Source organism: Dermacentor variabilis, chromosome 10, assembly GCF_050947875.1.
Source record: "Dermacentor variabilis isolate Ectoservices chromosome 10, ASM5094787v1, whole genome shotgun sequence".
In the NCBI taxonomy this organism is placed as follows: domain Eukaryota; kingdom Metazoa; phylum Arthropoda; class Arachnida; order Ixodida; family Ixodidae; genus Dermacentor; species Dermacentor variabilis.
Window position 1 is genome coordinate 52651396 of NC_134577.1, and position 20938 is coordinate 52672333.

The 20938-nt window shown below is 43.7% G+C and overlaps 1 protein-coding gene across 2 annotated transcripts in view; it reads left to right on the forward strand.

Annotated features, from left to right (window-relative positions):
* The window catches only part of LOC142560547 (receptor-type tyrosine-protein phosphatase kappa-like), an 82892-nt gene that overhangs the window by 17618 nt on the left and 44336 nt on the right, over window positions 1–20938 (forward strand). For both annotated transcript variants that reach the window (XM_075672733.1, XM_075672734.1), the window contains 9 exons: window positions 1865–1996; window positions 3919–4080; window positions 5737–5883; window positions 8775–8908; window positions 11587–11773; window positions 12790–12860; window positions 14154–14358; window positions 15328–15639; window positions 18045–18338. In XM_075672733.1, coding sequence (XP_075528848.1) covers window positions 1865–1996; window positions 3919–4080; window positions 5737–5883; window positions 8775–8908; window positions 11587–11773; window positions 12790–12860; window positions 14154–14358; window positions 15328–15639; window positions 18045–18338 — 1644 coding nt within the window. The remainder of the gene's footprint in view (window positions 1–1864; window positions 1997–3918; window positions 4081–5736; window positions 5884–8774; window positions 8909–11586; window positions 11774–12789; window positions 12861–14153; window positions 14359–15327; window positions 15640–18044; window positions 18339–20938) is intronic.

A 20938-nucleotide genomic window follows, 5' to 3' on the forward strand; every position in this document is an offset into this window, starting at 1 on the left:
CCACTGGTTGTGTACGAGATGAAAATCTTCTCGTCACCTCCTATTTTTTTTCTTTTACAAAAACCCTTGCTCACAATAACAACTGGCAAAATTCAGGCGCAATACGTATGCAGCATGAAATGACATCATGAACGCAAGCCAACCGTGTGAGTTTGTACGCCGAATCACATTTCTTTCCTGCAAATGATACGCAGTTGTTCAAATACTTGTGTGCTCCTTAGTAGTGTGTATCACAAGGTCATTCTCATGAGTAGCAACTGAAGGGTTTAAAGCTACTTAGTCGCTCATCTTACTATTATGAATATTATGGATGTGGCATGTAAATGCTTAATGCTAAAAAAGAAAGAAGCAAGAGGGAATATAATGTTCCAGGAGTCACGGCGGTATAACAAAACAGCTAAAGTGGGGTAGAATATCGCGTAATATCATTGTTACGTTACCAGAAGGCATCTGTGGGAGGCGCAGCATGAGCATTCGGTCGGTGCTTGCTGCTATCACGTTCGAAACGTCAGCGACTGTACACCCTGCAGTAGCTTTCGTTCGCATCATTCGGCAAGTCCTGCGTATTGCTATTTCGTGAATTAAGGAAATACAACGACAATTGACTGCGCGATTCAGGGCAGGTTAAAAAGAAAATTCAGGTTATGCTTCTAAACTAAAGGCAGAAGGCGTGCTCTTACACTCTGGAACACACCGCACCTCTACGTGTATCATTACACCCGAAGCAAACGTTCAACATGTTTTGGGAGGTACTTTTTTAAAGCACGCTGTGCCCCATTCAGGTACATTTTTTGTCAGGAACGTGGTGCGCTTACCGCACACCGTTCATGAAAGAACAGCTCCAGGTTCTCAGCGTTAGACACAGAAATCCGCCAAGCGAACAACAATTATTGCCGTGAGACACAGTTCCTTTCATAGCCTGCGACATCCTAAAATTGGACAATAAAAGGTGCAGAGAAAAAGATCGCACGCGACGCCGATTCCGCGCTTGCTTCGATTGATCCACTGCCTTGGCTGGTATTCACAGCTGCCAAAAACTTTTGACAACTTGGCCCCGAATGATAGTGACTTTCGGCAAACGTTATTCCAGTGAAACCAGAATTGCGACAAGTCGCGGAGAAATTGCATCATACAGTAGACAATTTGTCAGCTGTCTGCATAGGGGGGCGAATTTTATGTGTGACGCTGAAATAAACAAAAGAAAAAATATCCAAGCCCACTCACTCCATTTTCGCCAAGCATGTATTGTGCGAACTTCAAGGCAGAGTTTATAGTTCACAGGCGCCGGCATTGTGGACTCTTGCAGTGGCTTTCTGCAATAAGAATAGCCGTAAATGGTTTCCAGTATCTAGTTAGGTGTGTGTTGGAGGGCGGAGGGGGAGGGGGGAATTAACGTCGCAATTCTGAATCCCTGCTGAACACGAATAGGCATACTGAGTATGTTTCGGCGTGCACAACATGCAGCCATATGCCGAAAAAAGAAAGAGTTGCGAACGTCACAGAGATAAGTCCAAGATTATTTATCTAAAGAACACTTATCCTCTCTAATATTAGGCCGCTTTTGATTATCGCTATATTTCTAGTTTTCGTATGTTTAATTTGGATAGATACGATATTATTCGACCACAATCCCTATAACCACTGGTTCCTTGGCCATCCCGCCACAGTGTGTGAGCGCAATTACTGGAGCAACAAGAAAGCAACCAAGCAGAAACAAGATGGCAATTTGCACAGTTGCAAAATGTTGCTGCCGCAGTAAATTAGCTAATAACGGTACTTATTCGTCATATTCTTCTTTTTATTCTTATTGTTGTTGCTGTTAAAATTATTAATAATAATAACAACAGTACTACTTTGCTTCCAGCGTGCCCTGGTGGAAGATACGGTGACGGATGTCGAAGTATCTGTCCCCAGTGTTTACACGGAGGTGTTTGCCACGACATCACCGGCGTCTGCGTCTGCCCTCCGGGCTTTACAGGAGATCGCTGTGAAGTATGTAAGTAGCACATAATTCACGCATTCGGACTCCTTCCAACTTCTAGTTATGTTATCCTTGCGTCGTCGATATACGCTGACAGAGAGCATGTACCACGTGTTTCAGCAATGAGAGAATATGATTACATTTTTGCTTACCAAACTTCATGGTAGTGGCGCAGGCGCGCAGAATTTTGGGATGATGGCCATTACATCTAAAAGTGAACAATATATCCCTCACTATTCTTTAATGATTCACCTTAGAGGGAATTGTTGAAAGTAGTGAAAGCACAACCTTTTTACTCCGCGATCACCAAGAACCGCGCTGGCTAATACTCCAAGGGCTTATTTTGTACACATCCAGGATTGCACAAGTATGTGTGTGGGTGGGAGTATGGGGCCGCAGCAACTTGCAATGGTTCGTAAAGCACCACTCGCGCAACGAGAAGTGATGAGTTCAAGTCCTATCTGGGCCCCGTTATCTTTTCGTCCGCTTTCATTTCTCTTTTCTTGGGTGCTTCCACACCTCAGTCTAACACATTTCCCGAAGCTTTGTTTGGCTTCACTGTCTGTCTCTTCATACGATTGTGACTGTCTAAAAATTTAGCCCCACAACCCAGAACTTCCAGGCCTAGTTCACCATGCGGCTAAATGTGCACTCCGCACACAGACTATTCGGAACGGCTACCGGTGAAACCATGATTACGTGCAGTTGTACTTCGCATCTGTGCGTGGAGCGCATAATTAGACGCACGGCGAACTAGCCGTGGACGTGATTTATAAATTTAGCCCCTTGGATCACCGTAGTGTCACCAGGCAAAAGTGCCTGGTGACACCAGTTCCGGGAAATGTGGATTCGAAGTTTTCCATAGAATGCACTGCCGTTCTAGTAAGTTGCCCGTACTGCACTTTTCCACTGTGCCAAAAAAAATGTAATATGGCAGTGCTCGAAAGATGCTGACAGCTATGCTCACGTTTCTAACACGCAAAAGTGCAAAATGACCTGACAAACTAATGTGAGGTGCAAACATGCTCTAAGCTAACCTGTGTAGACAAGACTATACAGTGACAGGTGCTTCTTTCTTTCTTCATTCCAAGGCAGTCCTGTGATAGACTTCACGTTAATATCTTTTCACACCAACCGCCGGTATATGGGCTCTAAACTGTAGTCTCTCGTAGCTTGTTTCACAGGTTTCTGTAAAGCTAACCTTAAGCGAACCTCAGCAGAGCTTAACCATGCCTAACGGTTGGGTGCGACAAACCTTTCCCCATGTTGCGACAGCTACCCAACCAGGTTACAGGACAGAGCGGACGGTCAAACTTCAATATACGCAATCTCCCGTTCCTTATAAAAGAATTATTTGGCGAAATTATCGGTCAGTAAATTTCGCAGGTTTACTATATCAACAATTCGTTTTATCTTGTGTACATTTGAATTCGACTGTAGCCTCTCAGCACCTGCACAGTGAATGGCTGCTATTTCGCGTTGTCTATTTCTTTAGGCGTAATTGCGTGCAGAGTATTGGCTGCGCGCTACAAGATCTCGTTCCGGCCACGTCTAAACGTGAGTTTGCACCGTGTCAGGCAGGCAATCCACGATGAAGCGCAAACCCGCTTTCTTTAGTGGTGAAGCTAATCCAACAGCTCGTACACCGTCGTACAAACTTGAACAGTTTTTCGGGGCATGGCGTCCGAGATCTACGACGCCACGCGCTGTTCTACCCCTAACATCTCCAAGGCCAATGCCTGCGTTGGCAATTCACCACGCGCGCTATGCATGGCACTGGGTTTCTGCGCGTAAGACGGTTCAGCAGAAAGCAACCAAATCAGCAAACTTCGCCGATGTCCCCCTCAACTTTCGGGGCAACTTTCAGAATGCCCTCGAATCGGGAACAAACCATGGTACCAGACGTACCAGCTTCGTGCTTTCCTTTCCATTTACAGTTTGCAACTTGAACCACTTTGGCAAGAACTGCAGCCACAACTGCACCGAAGTTTCGGCACTGGCTGGAGGTGACCCGCGTTGCCGGGGCATGCTATTCTGCCTACCAGATCCGTATGGCTGCTCCTGCTACCCCGGATTCCGAGGATTGGACTGCACCGAAAGTAAGCTCTTGTGCTGCATTCGTCACGCAGTCTGTACACTATGTGCATAATTGAAAATTGTTGTAAATTATGTGGTCAAATACGTTTCGCTGTATTCGATCATTTTTTTTGTATACTGAATGTTTGCGTGACAATACGTGGTGATGCCTTACACAGTCACACGTGATCATCAAAGCGTTAAAAAGGCGCTACTTTTTTTCATACTCAGCTAATTCATAGAAGTGTTTTTGTGAGCAGTCTAATGCTTCCAAGTTCTTTTCGCCGTACTGTACCTACAAGCAGAGAACAGCAAGTTTGTTTCGTGTTGCCGATTACTCGCTCTCAACGTAGCATTATCCAAGCTACTAGTTAGCTAACCGGGTAGAGTCACTGCCGCGCAAAGAGAGACGTCATGTTCAATAGCCGGGCCAAAAAAAAAAAGAAACATGCTTATTATGTTAACTTAAGTTTTTGCCAGAGGAATCTTTATGAGTTTCGTCTATCGCCTAGTTCCACTTTAACGCAAAATTTAGCTGTCATTTTCGCATCCCCACGTATTCGACATGGTCTCAACATTTTGTACTGGGCATGGTACTTATAATATTGAACTGGCAAAAAATGATCAACTCAGAAAGTTCGTTTGTTTCTACTGGACGAAACGCAGATATCGACAAATTTCAAAGCTTTGTTGAGCAGGTAATTTTTTTTATGTTTGCCGAATAAATATTTTCGTTTTGTTAGTGTCTCAATCAAACAAACAGAACCCGCAGATGCTGCATGTTAAGTTGACACGAAAGCCTTTTTTTACCCCATAAACACAGAACTACTGTAACGTTTGTGTACAGTGGCGAAAGTAGTGGTCCATTGCATGCCAATGGAAAAGTGCGTTAAATTAGTGTGAACCTGCATTAGAAGATGGAGGATGTTAATACTTTAAGCCAAAGTCTAAGCGATGGTGGTGTTCATTTTTTCGAATTTTAATGATTACAATACGTGTTGAAAGGGGGTTTATGTTTCTTTTTCCCGGAAGCATTCAAGAGAGTCAATCTAGCCGAGCACTAGGCCTACATTGTTCCACTTTCTCTGATGGTGGAAGTTGAACAAGTGATCTTTGCTAAGTTTCCACGGTTTTGTACGTAGTCTGAAAGCTGACGAAAAAATAACGTTAGTAGCAGCTGTGTGTCACTACAGAACAATGTTTTTTCGCATCACTCTCCTATTTTACTAATGCACTTCTCAGTTTCTTACTATATTTAATGGTTAACCCCACAAAGCCCAAAGTATGATTCCGGCTGCGCACACTTTTGTACCCCAAGGTTCTCACTTGAGCATGAGAATTAACCCTAATGCAAAGCCCAAAGAAGCGTTTATTTTATTACGCTAGAGCGATTCTCACTTGTGGACAGCTCAGCAAACCAATAACGCATGTATTATTTACATTACTCACAAATATTTTACTCAGTCAACATTTAATTGTCTCCTTTGTTACGAATAAATCCCTAAGACTCGATGTAAAGGGGAACACGTTATAATTTATCCCGCTCTGTACTGATGCAGGGGTTTTATGCAGTTATTTTCACCCGAGTTGTTTGTTAAAAATTTGTGAAGCGGCCCCTTTTTTGTTCATGCAGCGCTGCCTTGCAATTGTTGTGAACAGAAATAATCTCTCGCTTTCAGCGTGCGCAGACGGCACCTTCGGCGCAGGTTGCCAGCAGAAGCGGACGTGTCACTGCCAACATGGCGTCGGTTGCCACCCGCAGTGGGGAGTGTGTGCTGGCGGCACCTGCGAAGAGGGGTACAGAGATGAGCCGTACTGCGAACGAGGTCAGGCGATCCAAGCCTATATTCAGTAATTTGCGGCAGAGTTTCGTCCAAGCTATGTAGAAATGCAAATACAGAAACTAAGCAAATGGAAAACAGCGAGAGAACGCGATAGATAATACGCCGTAACATTACAGTTATGGTAAAACATGTGACATCCCTCTTGCGATATTCACAGCGGGAGGCAACGTACCATGCCACAGGAAATTAACAGCTCTTCTTTTATCGAAACGTTGAAATTATAAGGTAGAGGGCTACGAATGCGTCATGCGTTCGTTGTTTTCCTTGTTTGCTTTTTTTCAACTGTGACCATGCTCGTGGCCACAAGCGCTGTATATGCGCAAGCGCTCTCGCGCCTTATTTTGCTTTTGTCCAGTTCAGATGTCGCATGGTTTATGTAATCTGAATGTCATAGTATTCTTGTTATTTGATTTCTTAATGATTGCGTCCACTGCACATGTCGCTTGCATTATGTAGACTCGTAGTAATCGTTGTTATTGTTTTTCGAGTGTACCCCAATGCCCTCTATAATGTCTTTGCGCTTGAGGGTACATGAAATAAATAAAAAAATGCGAAAAATGTTGGTTTGGCTCCCACTGGTGGTAAGCTGTTTTTTCCTCCAACTTTTATTTCCCTTTATTATTTTATCTTACAAAGACAATTAACATCCCGTTTACTTTATTTGGCTTCATTGTTCGTTAATTTTACGTCGTTGTAGCTAACCAAAAATAGAGCTCAACAGTTCTCGTTCTTATTATATTTTTACTAAAGTTAATATGTTATTCTTACAATAGTAAATATCTTCATGAATCACCCTGTATAGTGTACTGCATATTCCCTTCAATCACGGAGGAAAGAAACAAAATAAGACAGCCCTGGACGTCACGTTTTTAAAGCCGGAAATGCAGCCATGTTGGTGTGCCATCTCCCGTTGCGCTTCCAATCAGTTCGCCGGAGCAGATTGGCGGGATCATTCAACTTGCATTGCTACGAGCCCTCGGTAGTGTGCCCTGCCAATGCGCGTCATTACAGAGCGTACGAAACCTCCGTAACAGTTATGGTGAAGCAGACGCGCTCCTGCGCTTTTCCGTGGCACGTAGAAGGCGACGACGAAGACCCGCGCGATGATTACTTGAACGCGTCTGTTGCTGACTGACAACTCACTCGCAGACCCAAAACAGAACGTTCAAGCTTACACACCACGCTCCAAAGCCAGGTTGTCTCGCGAATAGAACCTGCTGCGACAAAGTCACGCCTGGAGAAACGCCTGGAGCAGAAGCGAGACTTTCAGGAGCACGGTCGCTATGGCAACGTTGACGTTTGGGGTTCCACTCCCAGTGCTGCTTTGCGAGAAACAGCACGTGACTTCCGCCACACTTTCACCAATATTTTCATGCTGGCCGGGCCTCTCCTATGCTTTCCTTTCTCCATCTCTTCAGTCCTTTTCAATTAACTGTGAAGCGATTACGTTAGATAATGGTGCTGGACATCATGTCCGATTCGTGCCGACCTGTACGCGATTGCTTTAATTGTCGTTGCCGTGAGCTTTTGAGAAAGTTGAAAATTTTACTATCTAAAACATCGTGTCATCTCAGAGGGCGAAAAGACCCCATGAAGTGCTCTTAGAATACAGCGAAATGCCATGAAAATAAATAACGCTGCATCAACATGCAAACTTACCACATGATGGTATACCTTGATGTCCTTGTTTACGCCATCTTAACAAGACAGCCAAAAAAAAAGGACGTGGACAAGCAAAGAAACGGCAAACACGGGTGCTTTTTGTTGTTTCTTTGCTCGTCCCCGTCTTTTTCACGCTGGGTTTCTCTTAAGATAGAACCACATCAAGTCTCCCAGCTCTCAGTTTTGATGAAGTACCTTTGTTTAGGCAAATAAGTTTTTTAAAGAAATGTTTTCTTTATCTACGTACGGAGAGGTGTTCATTACTGCGTCTAATCATGGTATATGAACAAAAAAATTCCTTTCCCACATTCCTAACGTACTAGTAGGTGAAAATCACGGATTTGATAAGCGACTATGTCCATGACCTGTCTTCGGCTCTCAGGAACGCACAACAGAAGTACAGCTATGCGAATAAAAAAGCACTACCATAATAATGAAGCAATAATATGCAGGGACATGATGGTACTACAAGGATGAACAATGGAACACTCAAGTTGTGTACCGAAATGTCGCCCTTAAGTAACACCAAGTAGCAGACAATGCCCTATCTGCACTGCCTGCGGAAAGAAAAACGAAAAAAAGAAGAAAAAAGGAAAGAATTGGTCGTTTGTTTTTCCAGAAATACGAGTTAGAGTGCCTGTGGCTGTGACAATTTCACCTGTTCCTAAAGTGGCTCACAGTTTCGTGAATAATGAATCTTTTCACATCATTTCATTATGACGCTAAACCGAGAAGAAACTTTCGCAGAGCCGAGGGTGCATAGATATTGGTTTCTTGCAGTACCGGACGTGATGAAGAACCCTTTTATATTTTCCATCAATGAATCTGGTGCTACCTCTATTGATCCTCTCAATTATTCTGTTTTCCTTAGTACCAGAATCTCATGCAATAAAACCCAATTCTACCTTGCTCATTAAACAAGCGTTGGAACCTAAATGTTTCATAACCTTTTCTGTTTAAGCACTTCCAATCTCTGTTGCATATTGCAAAATTTAAAGACGCATGCTTTCATTAACGCCAGCAAAAGTTTCTTTTTGTCATTGATGTTGAATGATGTCGAGTTTCGTGGTCATGATGAAAATATTGATATGGACGCAATATATCTGCGGTGTTCAACATTGCAAACTTTTTTTCACAATAAACAGTTCACTGTGCCGCTGAGTGAGCCAGCGTATCTGACGCTCATTTGCTTTCATGTCCAATCGTTCTAGAGTATCCCGTACTGAATACCTTCAACGCCAAAGTTATCGATGAAGAAAGCATCAATGTGTATTGGGAACCGTGGTCTTCTTTGAAAGGCGACAAGGGAGAAGGGGAGCCCGACGGCTACGTGATACAGTTTAAGGTGTGACAACCTTTTTTTCTTCTTTTTTTTTGAGGCGTGTTAAGGTGATAAGGTCCCATGTCCACCATCATCATCATCATCATAATCATCATCATCATCATCTGGTGACGACCACTGCAGGGCAAAGGCCTCTCCCATACTTCTCCAACTACTCCGGTCATGTACTAATTGTGGCCATGTCGTAACTGCAAACTTCCTAATCTCATCCGCCCACCTAACTTTCTGCCGCCCCCTGCTACGCTTCCCTTCCCTTGGAATCCAGTCCGTAACCCTTAATGACCATCGGTTATCTTCCCTGCTCATTGCATGTCCTGCGCATGCCCCCCCCCCCCCGTTTCTTTTTCTTGATTTCAACTAAGATGTCACTAACTTGTGTTTGTTCCCTCACCCAATCTGCTCTTTTCTTATCCCTTAACGCTACACCCATCATTCTTCTTTCCATAGCCCATTGCATCGTCCTCAATTTAAGTAGAACCCTTTTCGTAAGCCTCCAGGTTTCTGCTCCGTACGTGAGTACTGGTAAGACACAGCTGTTATACACTTTTTTCTTCAGGGGTAATGGCAACGCGCTGTTCATGATCTGACAATGCCTCCCAAACGCACCCCAGCCCGTTCTTATTATTCTGATTATTTCAGTCTCATGATCCGGATCCGCGGTCACTACCTGCTCCAAGTAGATGTATTCCCTTACCACTTCCAGTGCCTCGCTACCTATCTTAAACTGCTGTTTTCTTTCGAGACTGTTAAACATTACTTTAGTTTTCTGCAGATTAATTTTTAGACCCACCCTTCTGCTTTGCCTCTCCAGGTCAGTGAGCATGCATTGGAATTGGTCGCCAAGTTACTAAGCATGTCCATCTCTATGGCTTCTAATTCACAAAGCTGAAAAGCAATAAACAAAGAGAGAACAAGTGCGCCGTGTTCTACTTTACACGAACGAGGTACCCAAGCAAAATAGGTGTCAGTTCTCGCGTCACGTGTGAAGTAAGGTTGTGTGGCGGGAGACAGAAAGTGATCAACGAATATCGGGCTGGCCTTGTTAGATTCAGTGGGAAGCACATTCCTGTGATTGTCGGTAATTAGTTTGCCGTGAGAAGACCACATTGCGAGAGGCAAAGGTTTTTCAAGGGAAGAGAGACTGAATCATCAGCTGAGGAGAAATAACTAGCTCGTTTGAGGTAGAAACCTGCAGTGTTCCTGATCTCAGCTCGAGCAACTAACACTTCGGCTTCTGAGCTGTTCTTTCCCAGGTCTAGCCAAGCTCATAGGCGGTCTAGCGAGAAGCGGAGTGACACATTTTCATGCGTCAATTTTGTTTTCCTTTATGAGGTAGTAGCTGACCGTAATGCTACAGCATGTAGGCGAGTCTCTTGTAGCGGGAAACAATAATCGTTTAATATGACAATTTAAAAATGGGCGTTAAGGGCAGCGTGCCTTCCTTAAGGACGCTGGAAGCCGCTGATATAGACAGTGGTGACTACGCGTTATTTGGATCAATTCACTTTAATTTGCAGGAAGCCGAAGCGGAGTCCAAATTGAAAACATTGCAAGCATGAAACTCGTTGAATTATAAGATAGGAAGGTAACTGAAACACCATCTACCAGATGGCTTTCTGCGGCACTATAAACAATTATTGACCGATTACGAAGACGATAAGATTGGTAGTTCATGATCGTTCGGCTCTGAGCACGCATTGGAAGGTTGAGGCTACGGTAGCAGTTCTCTCGGCGCAATAAAGGCGGGAGCTACGTGGAGCGATAGAGCATGTGTTAGGCTTAGGGCGCTTTAATTGAAATTTTGAGGTAATGGACGATATAACAAATTTCCTTGAGCAGGCGTTCACATATTTGTAACTCGTCTTAACCACGATGGCTGCGTACTCGCTAGTAGCAATGCTAAAGCTAAGACATGCGTTCTGAAAGCTTGGACGGTGTTGGGAACAGAAGGAAGCAATACTCAAGTTACAACCATTTTTGTTTAGACCTAGTAGACCGTAGCCAGAGGTCCATTCTCTTGGTTAGGTCAAAGTATACTTACTGAAGTATATAAAGTAACAGTTGGACTAACTGGTACATAGGTAATTTCGATGCAGTGCAGCGAAAAAGACGAGGACACGATGACACATCGCACTTGAAGGTTTCCCGTACCCTCTACTTGGGGTATCAAAACTTCTACGTTAGGCGTTGTGGGGTTAATGAGCGCACTATAAGTTGCCGCTAAAACGCGGAGACAGCGATACATAATTGCTGTGAAACACCAAATAAAAAATTTTGAAACGGGGGCGGTTTTATTACAAGAAGTGGTTCGCACTCGAACGTCATAATTACTACACGTTGCAAGTTTTCATGGTTGCCATTCTCTATCCTGTTCTCCTTCATGGTTCGGAGCAAACTGACACGCACCTGTGTTCAGGAATTCATTGTGAGCTTCTCTTTGTTACAGCATGGCCTCCGAAATCCGGCCGTGCATGTATCACGATCTCGCAGGCCAAGCCTCAAGCTTTGTAGGAGTACACGGCGTCACATGAGGTCGCCACCAGCGCCCGGAAAATATAATATAACAAAAAAAAAATATGGCTGTGTTTTGAACGCAGGTTTGCACTTTAGGCCGTGTAAACGAAACGCTGCAAGAACTTTACATTCGTTCTTTTCTCTGCTATCTTATACCTGTTTCATAGGAGCGAGAGGCCACTACGTGGAACCGCACGGATATAATCCCAGACTCCGGCAACGGTACTCTGTCATTCGATATCACCGACCTGAAGCCAAACACGTGGTACAACGTTCAGGTGTTAGTGCACGACGTCAGTGGTCACGTGCACTCGCAGACGGCCCGAATTGCCAGTGTCAGGACGCCCTGCGGAGGTCAGCACTTTTTATTTCTTTGTCGCGTAAAAGAGCTTTTCCAGGAAACTGTTTTTTATGATTCGACAGTCTGCAAATGGCAAATCCTCACATAACCCGACCTTCCTATGCCTGTCGCATCAAATAGTAATTGCATCTTTTTCAAACAATAGCTTTAAACAGCGCGACGCAGGACATAGCAAAAGAACCACAGGACGGAACACGAAGCACCAACCATCCCACACGAATACGCTGTCTTTGCATGTGCATGTGCAGCTCTCGCTTTCGTCTACTCGGGGCTCTTCAACGAATGCCCAAAGCACTGCACAATATTTTGCATTCAAAAACGCTCGAGAAGGCGTTAGCCACCGGAATCAACCGGAATCAACCGGAGTCAGTCGTAACTGCACCGGTTACGTTATACAACCGGAGCAACTCAACGGCGACGCCCTTTTCCTGTGCTTGGGCGCAGCAAGACCGTGAGAAGCGAGACGTCCGACGAAGTTTCAGCCCGTTTAGCTGCACGAGATAGTGTTGGCATTGCGCTCCCTGTTGTCACACAGTCCCTGCCGAAATGGCGGCCGCTGTCGCTGGGAGGGGCTCCGAGACTGCGAGTTCAAATTGAAGTTTCGATATATTTTATGGGCTCAGAACCGGGTTATTTTATACGTGTAACCATTCTGTGCCTCTCAACTGTCAGTTAAGATGGTGAGCTGAGAATATTTTGATGACCACGTCATGGCCCGTTAAAGTTACTATTGGATTGAAAATAACATATATAGCAAGATACTTTGCATTTGCCAATGAACAACACCCTATTAGCAGCTACTACAGCAGCTACTTTTAACACAAAAATACTTATAAGAAGAACGGAAGCCATCGATGAACAGTCATTGTTGTTTATTTCTCATAGGCCTCACCACCATCTTGTCGTTGAATGGCGACTGAATGAAAAAAAGAGAATTTCAGAAGTATACAGAATAGTTTTGTAGGAACTACTGTACATCGTAACGGCCATTTCCTGCTTTCCTTTTCAGCACCATTGTCAGCACCTCACAACGTCAAATATGAGGAAGGAACGGACGGAACGGTCAAGGTCAAGTGGCAAGTGAGATTTCCGTAAAGAAGTTACGATTGCTTTCCGACATGCATGCCTTTTTTAAACGGACACCGATCCATTTGGGCACTTTGGTAGAAAATCAAAGTTCAGTTCGAACTCAGTTCAGAGTACATAACAGGCACCCCTTCAAATGTGTCGGAACTGGGAACGATAGTTCTGTGCAATAGGGATGGTACCTTCGACATGTATAAGCAACTTAACTGTGACATTCAATGCCGCATCAGTGTAAAAAGTTCCTTTAAGGAAGCGGTGACAAACGTAGAGCGAGAACGTGTGCTAATAAGAAACACAATTAACCATGTTATGCCCAACGTATCATGTATACTATACGCTGAGTCTGGCATACCTCAAGAGACGGAGAAAAATCTATTTGTAAGAATGCTGAGAACGATGGCCAGAGCTAGCGTGCTCTAGCCTGGTACTCTGCACAGAAGCACGGCGAACGGGGACGTATAGGCTGGATGAGGGATGACAATGACATAGAAGAGTCAAACACAAGTAATGCAGGCAAGTTTAGCATTCTGATGGTTATAAACGTGGACCAAAAAGGTCAATCAGAAACGTCATCCGCCTTCCAGAGCTTCGCCGGGGTCATTAATGCAATCGAAACTTCACAAAAAACACGCAACAAAAGATCTTGTGTGTGGGGTTCCCCTGCGCGAGCAGCACAGGTACCAAAAAAGGTATTTAAAGCATATAAATACTTGTATTTGCGGCAAGGACCTGCACGGCGCTTTTAACGGACGGAGTATGGAGTTCACAGAGAATAACGCGCATTGATTCTGCTAGTATGCTAAGGCATACCTCAACATTCTGACTTAAGCATGGGAATACTAAATCATAGCATATGGCAGCGTGTTTTATGCTCCGAAGAGAGTTCTCCTTCCTACGGATAGTTCAGAAAAAAAAAGACTAATTAGGTGGCAACTAAAATAGTTTGGTTTACTGAAATAGTATTTTGTAGTTCTCTTTTCGTGCAGATACAATCTCCATGGTCACAAATGAAGTTCAATAATTTTTTTTCAGTTTGTTCTAAAGTGTAAATAAGTTTGGGCATTGCAAAGTGTAATTGAAGGAGGGTTAAGAAATGGTGTTCCTTCAAATCTATCGCAAATTATTGTCGATTAAACGCAATAAAAAAACGTTTTTATTGTCCGACTTGCCTCATCATCATATGTTTACAAGCGGGCAATCATTGCCTTTTGCCAAAAAAACAAAACAACACGCGTGGATATTCCGGCTTATGGTTTCTCCATTGCTGATCACCACGCTTTTGTTCAGCTTCCAGAACGCTCCGAATGGCAATGCGACGTAGTGAGCGCCCAGGTGCAGGTCAACGATGGCGCGCCTCAACACTCCAACAGTTTCGGCTTCACGTTCTCGACGAGACATTTCACTGCGTACCGAATCCAGGTTCGCCTCGCGACGATCCCGGAGAAGGCTGGCCCCTGGTCAGACCCCTTCGAGTTCACCACACGTGAAGAAGGTGCGGCCACTTATTGTCTTCACAGTAATATTTGATAAGGAATGCACCGATGCCTCTTTCTATTTTCCCCCTAATTGGAATTTTCTAAGCTTACATGGGCACCTGTTCACAAAACCCAGCTTATTTTATAACATTCGTATTTCGACTGTCCAGAACCGAACTGTGCTTACTTCCTGTTTTCGGTGACAAGCAAGCCTGCTGGAGTTGCAACGCCTGCTTACACCTGGTGGTCCTTTCCCATTTTCATTAATTGCATTTCGCCACCGTAACTTTGAATAGCTAGCAACAAACTCCACCCATCTCACGATCCCAGCTAATCCTTATTTTGAACATTCGCACTCACCTTACACTTTAGTATCTGCACATTCTCCCCACATCGGGCGGGATGGGGGGGGGGGGGGAGGGACAGGCTACAGTGAGCTACACAAACGCTGCCGATTTCAAAGCAGGCATCCTGACGATGAGAACTCGAAACTTTGGCGTCATACTGAGGCTTCTTTAGTCCCGATAGCTTTCTTTTAGTTGTTAACTTTTTTATTTAAATACATACCGCGGCCTTGAGATTCAACAATGGAAAGGTGCAATAATACCATAAATAGGAGGAAGGCTATATACACAATAGCAAGAGCAGCGAAAAAGAAAAAGAAAACTTTCAAATGTTAAGCCGTAAATGTGGTGAGTGTTCTGAAGGGTTCCAATTTAATATCGCGCGATGTGAAATAAAACATAAATGTTTGTCTGTTTTCGCTAAATATGCAGTGAAGCAACTTGGCTTGAATGCGCGCTTTTAGTGGTGTCTAGCGTGTATAGTAGGTTATGCCATTAAGTAACACGAATGATCAAGCTCGAAACTGTTACGTAAGAGCGAATACATAAACGTACATCAGTTACCTCAAGGACATTGCTTTCTTTCTGACGGTAAATTTAATTTGACGCTTTCCATGCACCACGTGAACCGTTGGTGGACAGCTCCTGGTGAAGTGAGCAGCCTGTCCAATGAAAGGTTGTTACCGAAGACTTACCGGCTTCGCTGGCAACCACCTGCCGTAGCCAACGGCATACTGCGAGAATACCACCTGCTGATTCTCGCTCGTGGCCTGGACAGTGTGGCTTGTCCCGAGTTTCAAGCACCCGAGAGAATCAACGCTTCTTTCCCCGCCAACGTGACATCGACGGTGCTCCACAACCTCACAGCTTCCACGGTGTACAGCGTTTCCATACTGGCAACGACAGTCAAAGACGGCCCGTGGAAGGATTATCGGCTGATTACCAAAGAAGAAGGTTTGCTATTTCAATGATTATTTGTCGTTGCAGAGAAATTTGCCCATCGACTTTCAGTGTCAACTGCTTTAAATGTATACACAGTGCACAATATTTCCTACTCTTTCACGTAGCGAAATAAATTCAAGTAAGTGAAACGCCAGAGTGTGTGGGAAGAGGTAATGATTTCTACAATCATACAAAGGGATACCACAATATAGCGCTCATCACTGCGGAAATGACACCGAGCAGCGGCAGTTAAAGCTTGCGTCATAATAATGAGACTCGAAGAATCGAGACTATGTACTGTGGGCATGGAGTTTCTACTTTATATTGCATTACAGTTTTGAAATCGTCAAGAATGGGTTGGGTATTGGCATACCAGGAGTCATGGAGGCATTGCGCATTCAAGGAGTAGTAAAAGCATACGCGAATGTCTTAGCAAATACTTATTTTTAAAAAATTTGCAGCTTCCTGAATGCTTCACAGAAAATTCGGGAATATATTACTGAAGAGCTGGGTCAGCCAAGTAGACACAATATTTTCCAAAGCTATAAACTGCACGACTAAAAGTGTTCAAGGTATTAGATCATTAGTGTTTAGTCGCTAAAAAAGAGCCCTTTTGAAATATGTAGTTTGCTTTCCGTGTAATTTTTTTTTGTTTTCTTCGGTCCTCTTGGTCATAGTGATGGCTTCAGTTATGTGCTTATATTTTTTTACTTGTTTTGTCTTGGCTGATTCAGTCACGTCTACTTTTTTCCTGCTCCTGGTATTGCCCTAAAATAAGACTGTAGATGTAAATTTGTCACGGGTCAGACCGCAAGCAATCCGATTGATTTATTAGAATGCATAGCAATTTTTCACGGTAATCCTGTTGTGTATAAACCGTTCAGTTATAACTTAAAATGCATTTTGACTACATCGATAGTTTTTGTGCGCCTATTTTGTGCTAAAACGCTCTCTTTTCTGTAGCGCTTATTCGTGTGACAGGTGAACTCCCGCTAGAATTCTTCCAGAAATATTGTGTCACCTGTAATGAGTCGGTGACGAATGAGGAGCTGAAAGAAAAACGGATTATGTTGTTGGATTTTCGTGTTGTTTCAAGCCAAGATCCTTCTGACGCCCCTTTCACATTATATTGCGCATTGCGTTCAGTACTTCACAAAATAACTAGGAAGCGGTTTCATAACACATTCATCCCTGATATGATGTCGATGCATGCGGAAGTATCCGAGTTAATCATATTCTTGCCGCTAGCTTTCGAGACAATTAATACAACTATGAAGGCAGTTCGGTCGACACAAACCACGAAAAGTATTTGTGAAGTGCGTTTTTAGTACAGTGAAATGACACGAAAACGCAGGATGCAATGTCAACACAACAACAGAAGACGAGGTTTTGCATGTACAACTATATGTTTATGCAAAAAAATAAATAAGTTATTGCCATATCATACACGAGGAGACGGTCACATTGAACACACACATGGAGGACCTGCTCTGGCATCTAACAGCGGCACATAAGAAGCTTTAGCTGGGGGGGGGGGGGGGGGGCTCTTATCTAAACACATGGGTACCGAGAAAGCGTTCTTTTTTTTTCTTGGGAAACACTGCGTCGATCTTGACGAAGTTTGTTGCAATTTCAAGAATATCTCAAATTTAATAACTCAACGAAAGGCATGTTTGATTTAGTCCGTAATGTTTCATATAGATTGTTGAATTTTGCAAGCTTAAAGGAAAGCGAACTGCGACGTTTTTAATTCTGTAACTGATCAATAAAACACGATAACACAATTCCCTGAAGGGAATTTAATGATATATCTAAAACTGACGAAATTTTGGTATTATAAACCACTCTGAAACATGCAACTAAATTGTGAATAGGGCTTTTGCGAAGTCCTTGTAAACAACGCGATGAATTTAGGTAGGCTCAAAGTTTATGTGTCAAATGCCTCCGCTTTAGATGCTCTAAAGGATCTTGTGTTGATAACTGCGATGTCTGCTTCTGGTGTGGAGTTACGGATCTGCGAACATTATGCTGAGTTTTTTGTTTAACTTAGACATTCCAGGGCATTTTTGTAAAAGAAAATGCAGGCATTCACTCGAAATTCTACTCCACATAGCCGCTCGAAGTAAACTGTTTCTCTCAAATACAATAAACTTCATTAAAAGCTATGCAGCGGTTTTCTCATCAAAGCGTGTCAGCGTTCCATGTATATTTGTGTAGGGAAATCGGAGTTGGCCCGAGCTAAAGCTTCCGTTTCAACAAAAAAAACTGGGTTTTTGACGTTCGTAATATGCACCAGTCAGCAATGATAACCGACTTGAAAAACAGTTATGTCCGTAAGCTGTATTCACGTATCGGGATAACGGAAATTCGCGTTTTTTTTTTTTCAAAATGTAACCTTCCAACTCTCGTGCTCACAGTCCCGGAGGGTGCTCCGCAGCGGCTCACAGTGGATCGAATAGCCAACCGGTCAGCCGCAGCGTCCTGGCAAGCTCCCGACTGCCGGAGCGTCAACGGTCCGATCACTAGCTACGTGGTCCTGCTGACCTCGCCGGAGGAGTGGGCGGCGGACGAACTCTCGAGGAGACAGGCTGAGAGCACAGTCGAAATGAGCGGCCTCGTCCCGTTCACGGAATACAAGCTCAGCGTGTCCGCTGAGAACAGCGTCGGCATGGGTCCCGCTGCTAACGTCACATTCAAGACGGCACCCAGTGGTACGTCAATACGCAGGAGTACTTGCTCCAATAAAGCACAGAGTGTCTTAAGCTGTCCGTAAGTGTGTTAACGTTCGCGGAATCACAGGTGAGGTGTACGGTAGCAACAGTTCCTGTAGTGCCACCTCATAATGCAAAGTTTAACGAGAGTGCAAACAAAGCTGATGCGGTAGTGACGTACCGTATTTACTGAACTGCTGGTGTAACGCTTTGGTAGCGACGTAACCGCTAACAAGCTGTCTCTTTGGCATTTTCCTTCGGCGAAAGCACTCCCGCATCACGAACGCATTTCAAATGTATCGTGGTTGGACAATGCGTTAGTATAGATGTCGTTACCAGCTTTCCTACAGAATGCATGACTAATGAAACATAGAGCACTTTGGGGCCAAATAAATATGGGTCGTGCATGGTATCTGAAAGGGGTAATGGTGCCAGCGTTAACGTTCGCAAATGCCATTTATATGCATAAAATCAGATATATTGTCGGCGTTGGGAGTTGCCCAAAGATAGGTAGGCCGGTAAACTTTCGGAGCCCACGGTAAAACCCCAAATATGGCAGTGCAGGGTCACTTGGCCTGGGAATATTCTGAAGCCAGAGAAGCACACGGCAAAAGTAGTGTTGAAGACAGACTCAGGAGCATGGACGAACGGCTAACGTGCACAAGTATCTGTACTTAAAGATAGTGGACACAGAATGAAGCAAGAGGTCAAGAAAGTTGGCAACCAAGTACACGGTAATTGAAAGTGTATAGACAACCAAGAGTCGTCAAAAAGACACTGAGAGAAACAGAGACAGTGAATTGCATGCAAAGAATGGAAATAAAAATACCATGGAGATTTAACAGAATGGGAAGATAGAAATGAGTATGAAAATCTGTAGGATAACACAAAGGATCCTGTCGGATCCATTTGGGCTCCAGTTCGTTGCCTAAGCACTAAAACATACCGGAGCAAATGCTCACAAGATGAAGCATATGTAGGCTCCAACAAAAATCTGGAGACCACTCAGCACATACGAACGGTGCGAAGGCATTCACAGAGTGAGACCAGAACCGCTTAGATTGGAAGTGGGCGGAAGCATCGACCGGTCAGCAGACGAGATAAGCAAGAGACATCTGAAGTATAGGTTGAAAAAAAAAAAGCACGGTGGAGATTGATGCGACCGAGTCCGTTACATGAGAAGGTAACGGTACAAGGTAGATAGAGTTTTGATGAAAAAAAAAACATTAAGGCGATGTGTGCAAAAATTATAGAATGAAATGCACGTATAGCATTTCTGATTAACTCAAGCAGTCTAGTAGACTATTTGTCACCGCCTGGTTTTAAAGAGGATGCCGATAAATCATCACCATTATCAGCATCGGTCGTGCACGGCAGCGGTAATCCGCACTTATGCCATTGATTCAATGATTCATACGTATGTACTCGTATATCATTGATTCAAGTACGTCGATGATAATTGCTCGTCAGTGTGTGTGCGTGGGCGCGCGCGTGTGCTCTGTGTGCTTTATGCTTATTTTCTTATTTCTTTATGTAATTTCTACCCATTCAAGAATAAAATTTTCTGGAATAATTTCAAGGAAGTTACGAGCATTTCTAATATCAATCAATCAATCAATCAATCAATCAATCAATCAATCAATCAATCAATCAATCAATCAATCAATCAATCAATCAATCAATCAAATCAAATCAATTTTGCTTTCGTAAACTACATCTGATTGCGACCTGACGGGGATCCTTCTATTGTTTGCACAATACAGCTGTCTTAGCCGGAAGGTTGTCGCATCGTGCTGTGGCATTTGTTATTGCTGTTTATTAACTGCACATAGATGGGAAGGTAGGCTTTAGAGCTGGCTACCCCTGCAAACAGTTAAGAAATTGTAGCTATCCACTTGTCTATAACTACGGACACATATATCACAGAGACACAAGCTTACAAAGCCTGCAAAATAAATAAAAGATGGAAAGAAAACGAAAAAAAAAAACCTCGAGAAGAACCCATATGAAAGTGAGTCAAGTTATAAAAGTCGGTGTCTTTTGTTCACATAAAAAAACCGCTATACGCCTAAAGCACGAATGCCATTCTTCCATTATAGTCCTGACCTCAAGCACTCAATACACAAAGAGTTCAGAATCTGCTAATTAGGTCAAATTCGCTTGAAGCGCAGCAATATCACTCCTCCTCCTCTAACGAGCGGAACACGCCGCGCAATGTAGCGAATGCAGAAAGAAAGTGAGTTCATTCTACTGAATGAAATTTATAGTGACAGAGGCGTAAATAGTGAAAAGACCGTACGCACCCGCTGGTTACGAGCTTATTAGAGCACTGATAAGAGGCAGTGGGTGCCAGAAGGAATGGCCGACGACATATAACGCTCATGTAAAAGCGAGAAAAATTCGGACAGCTTTGATAATTTAGGGCAAATGTCAAGATTAAAAAGCCAGGTGGGCTTTACTTCTGCGGATATGTCTGGAAAAGTCGTTTTAACTATACGACGCGAAGTGGTGGAGTAAAAAAGTAATCACGCAGATCCTACCCGCATGCAGGAATTCTAGAAGCAAACTCTTCGTGAAGCGGGTAGATAAATGCAATGCAA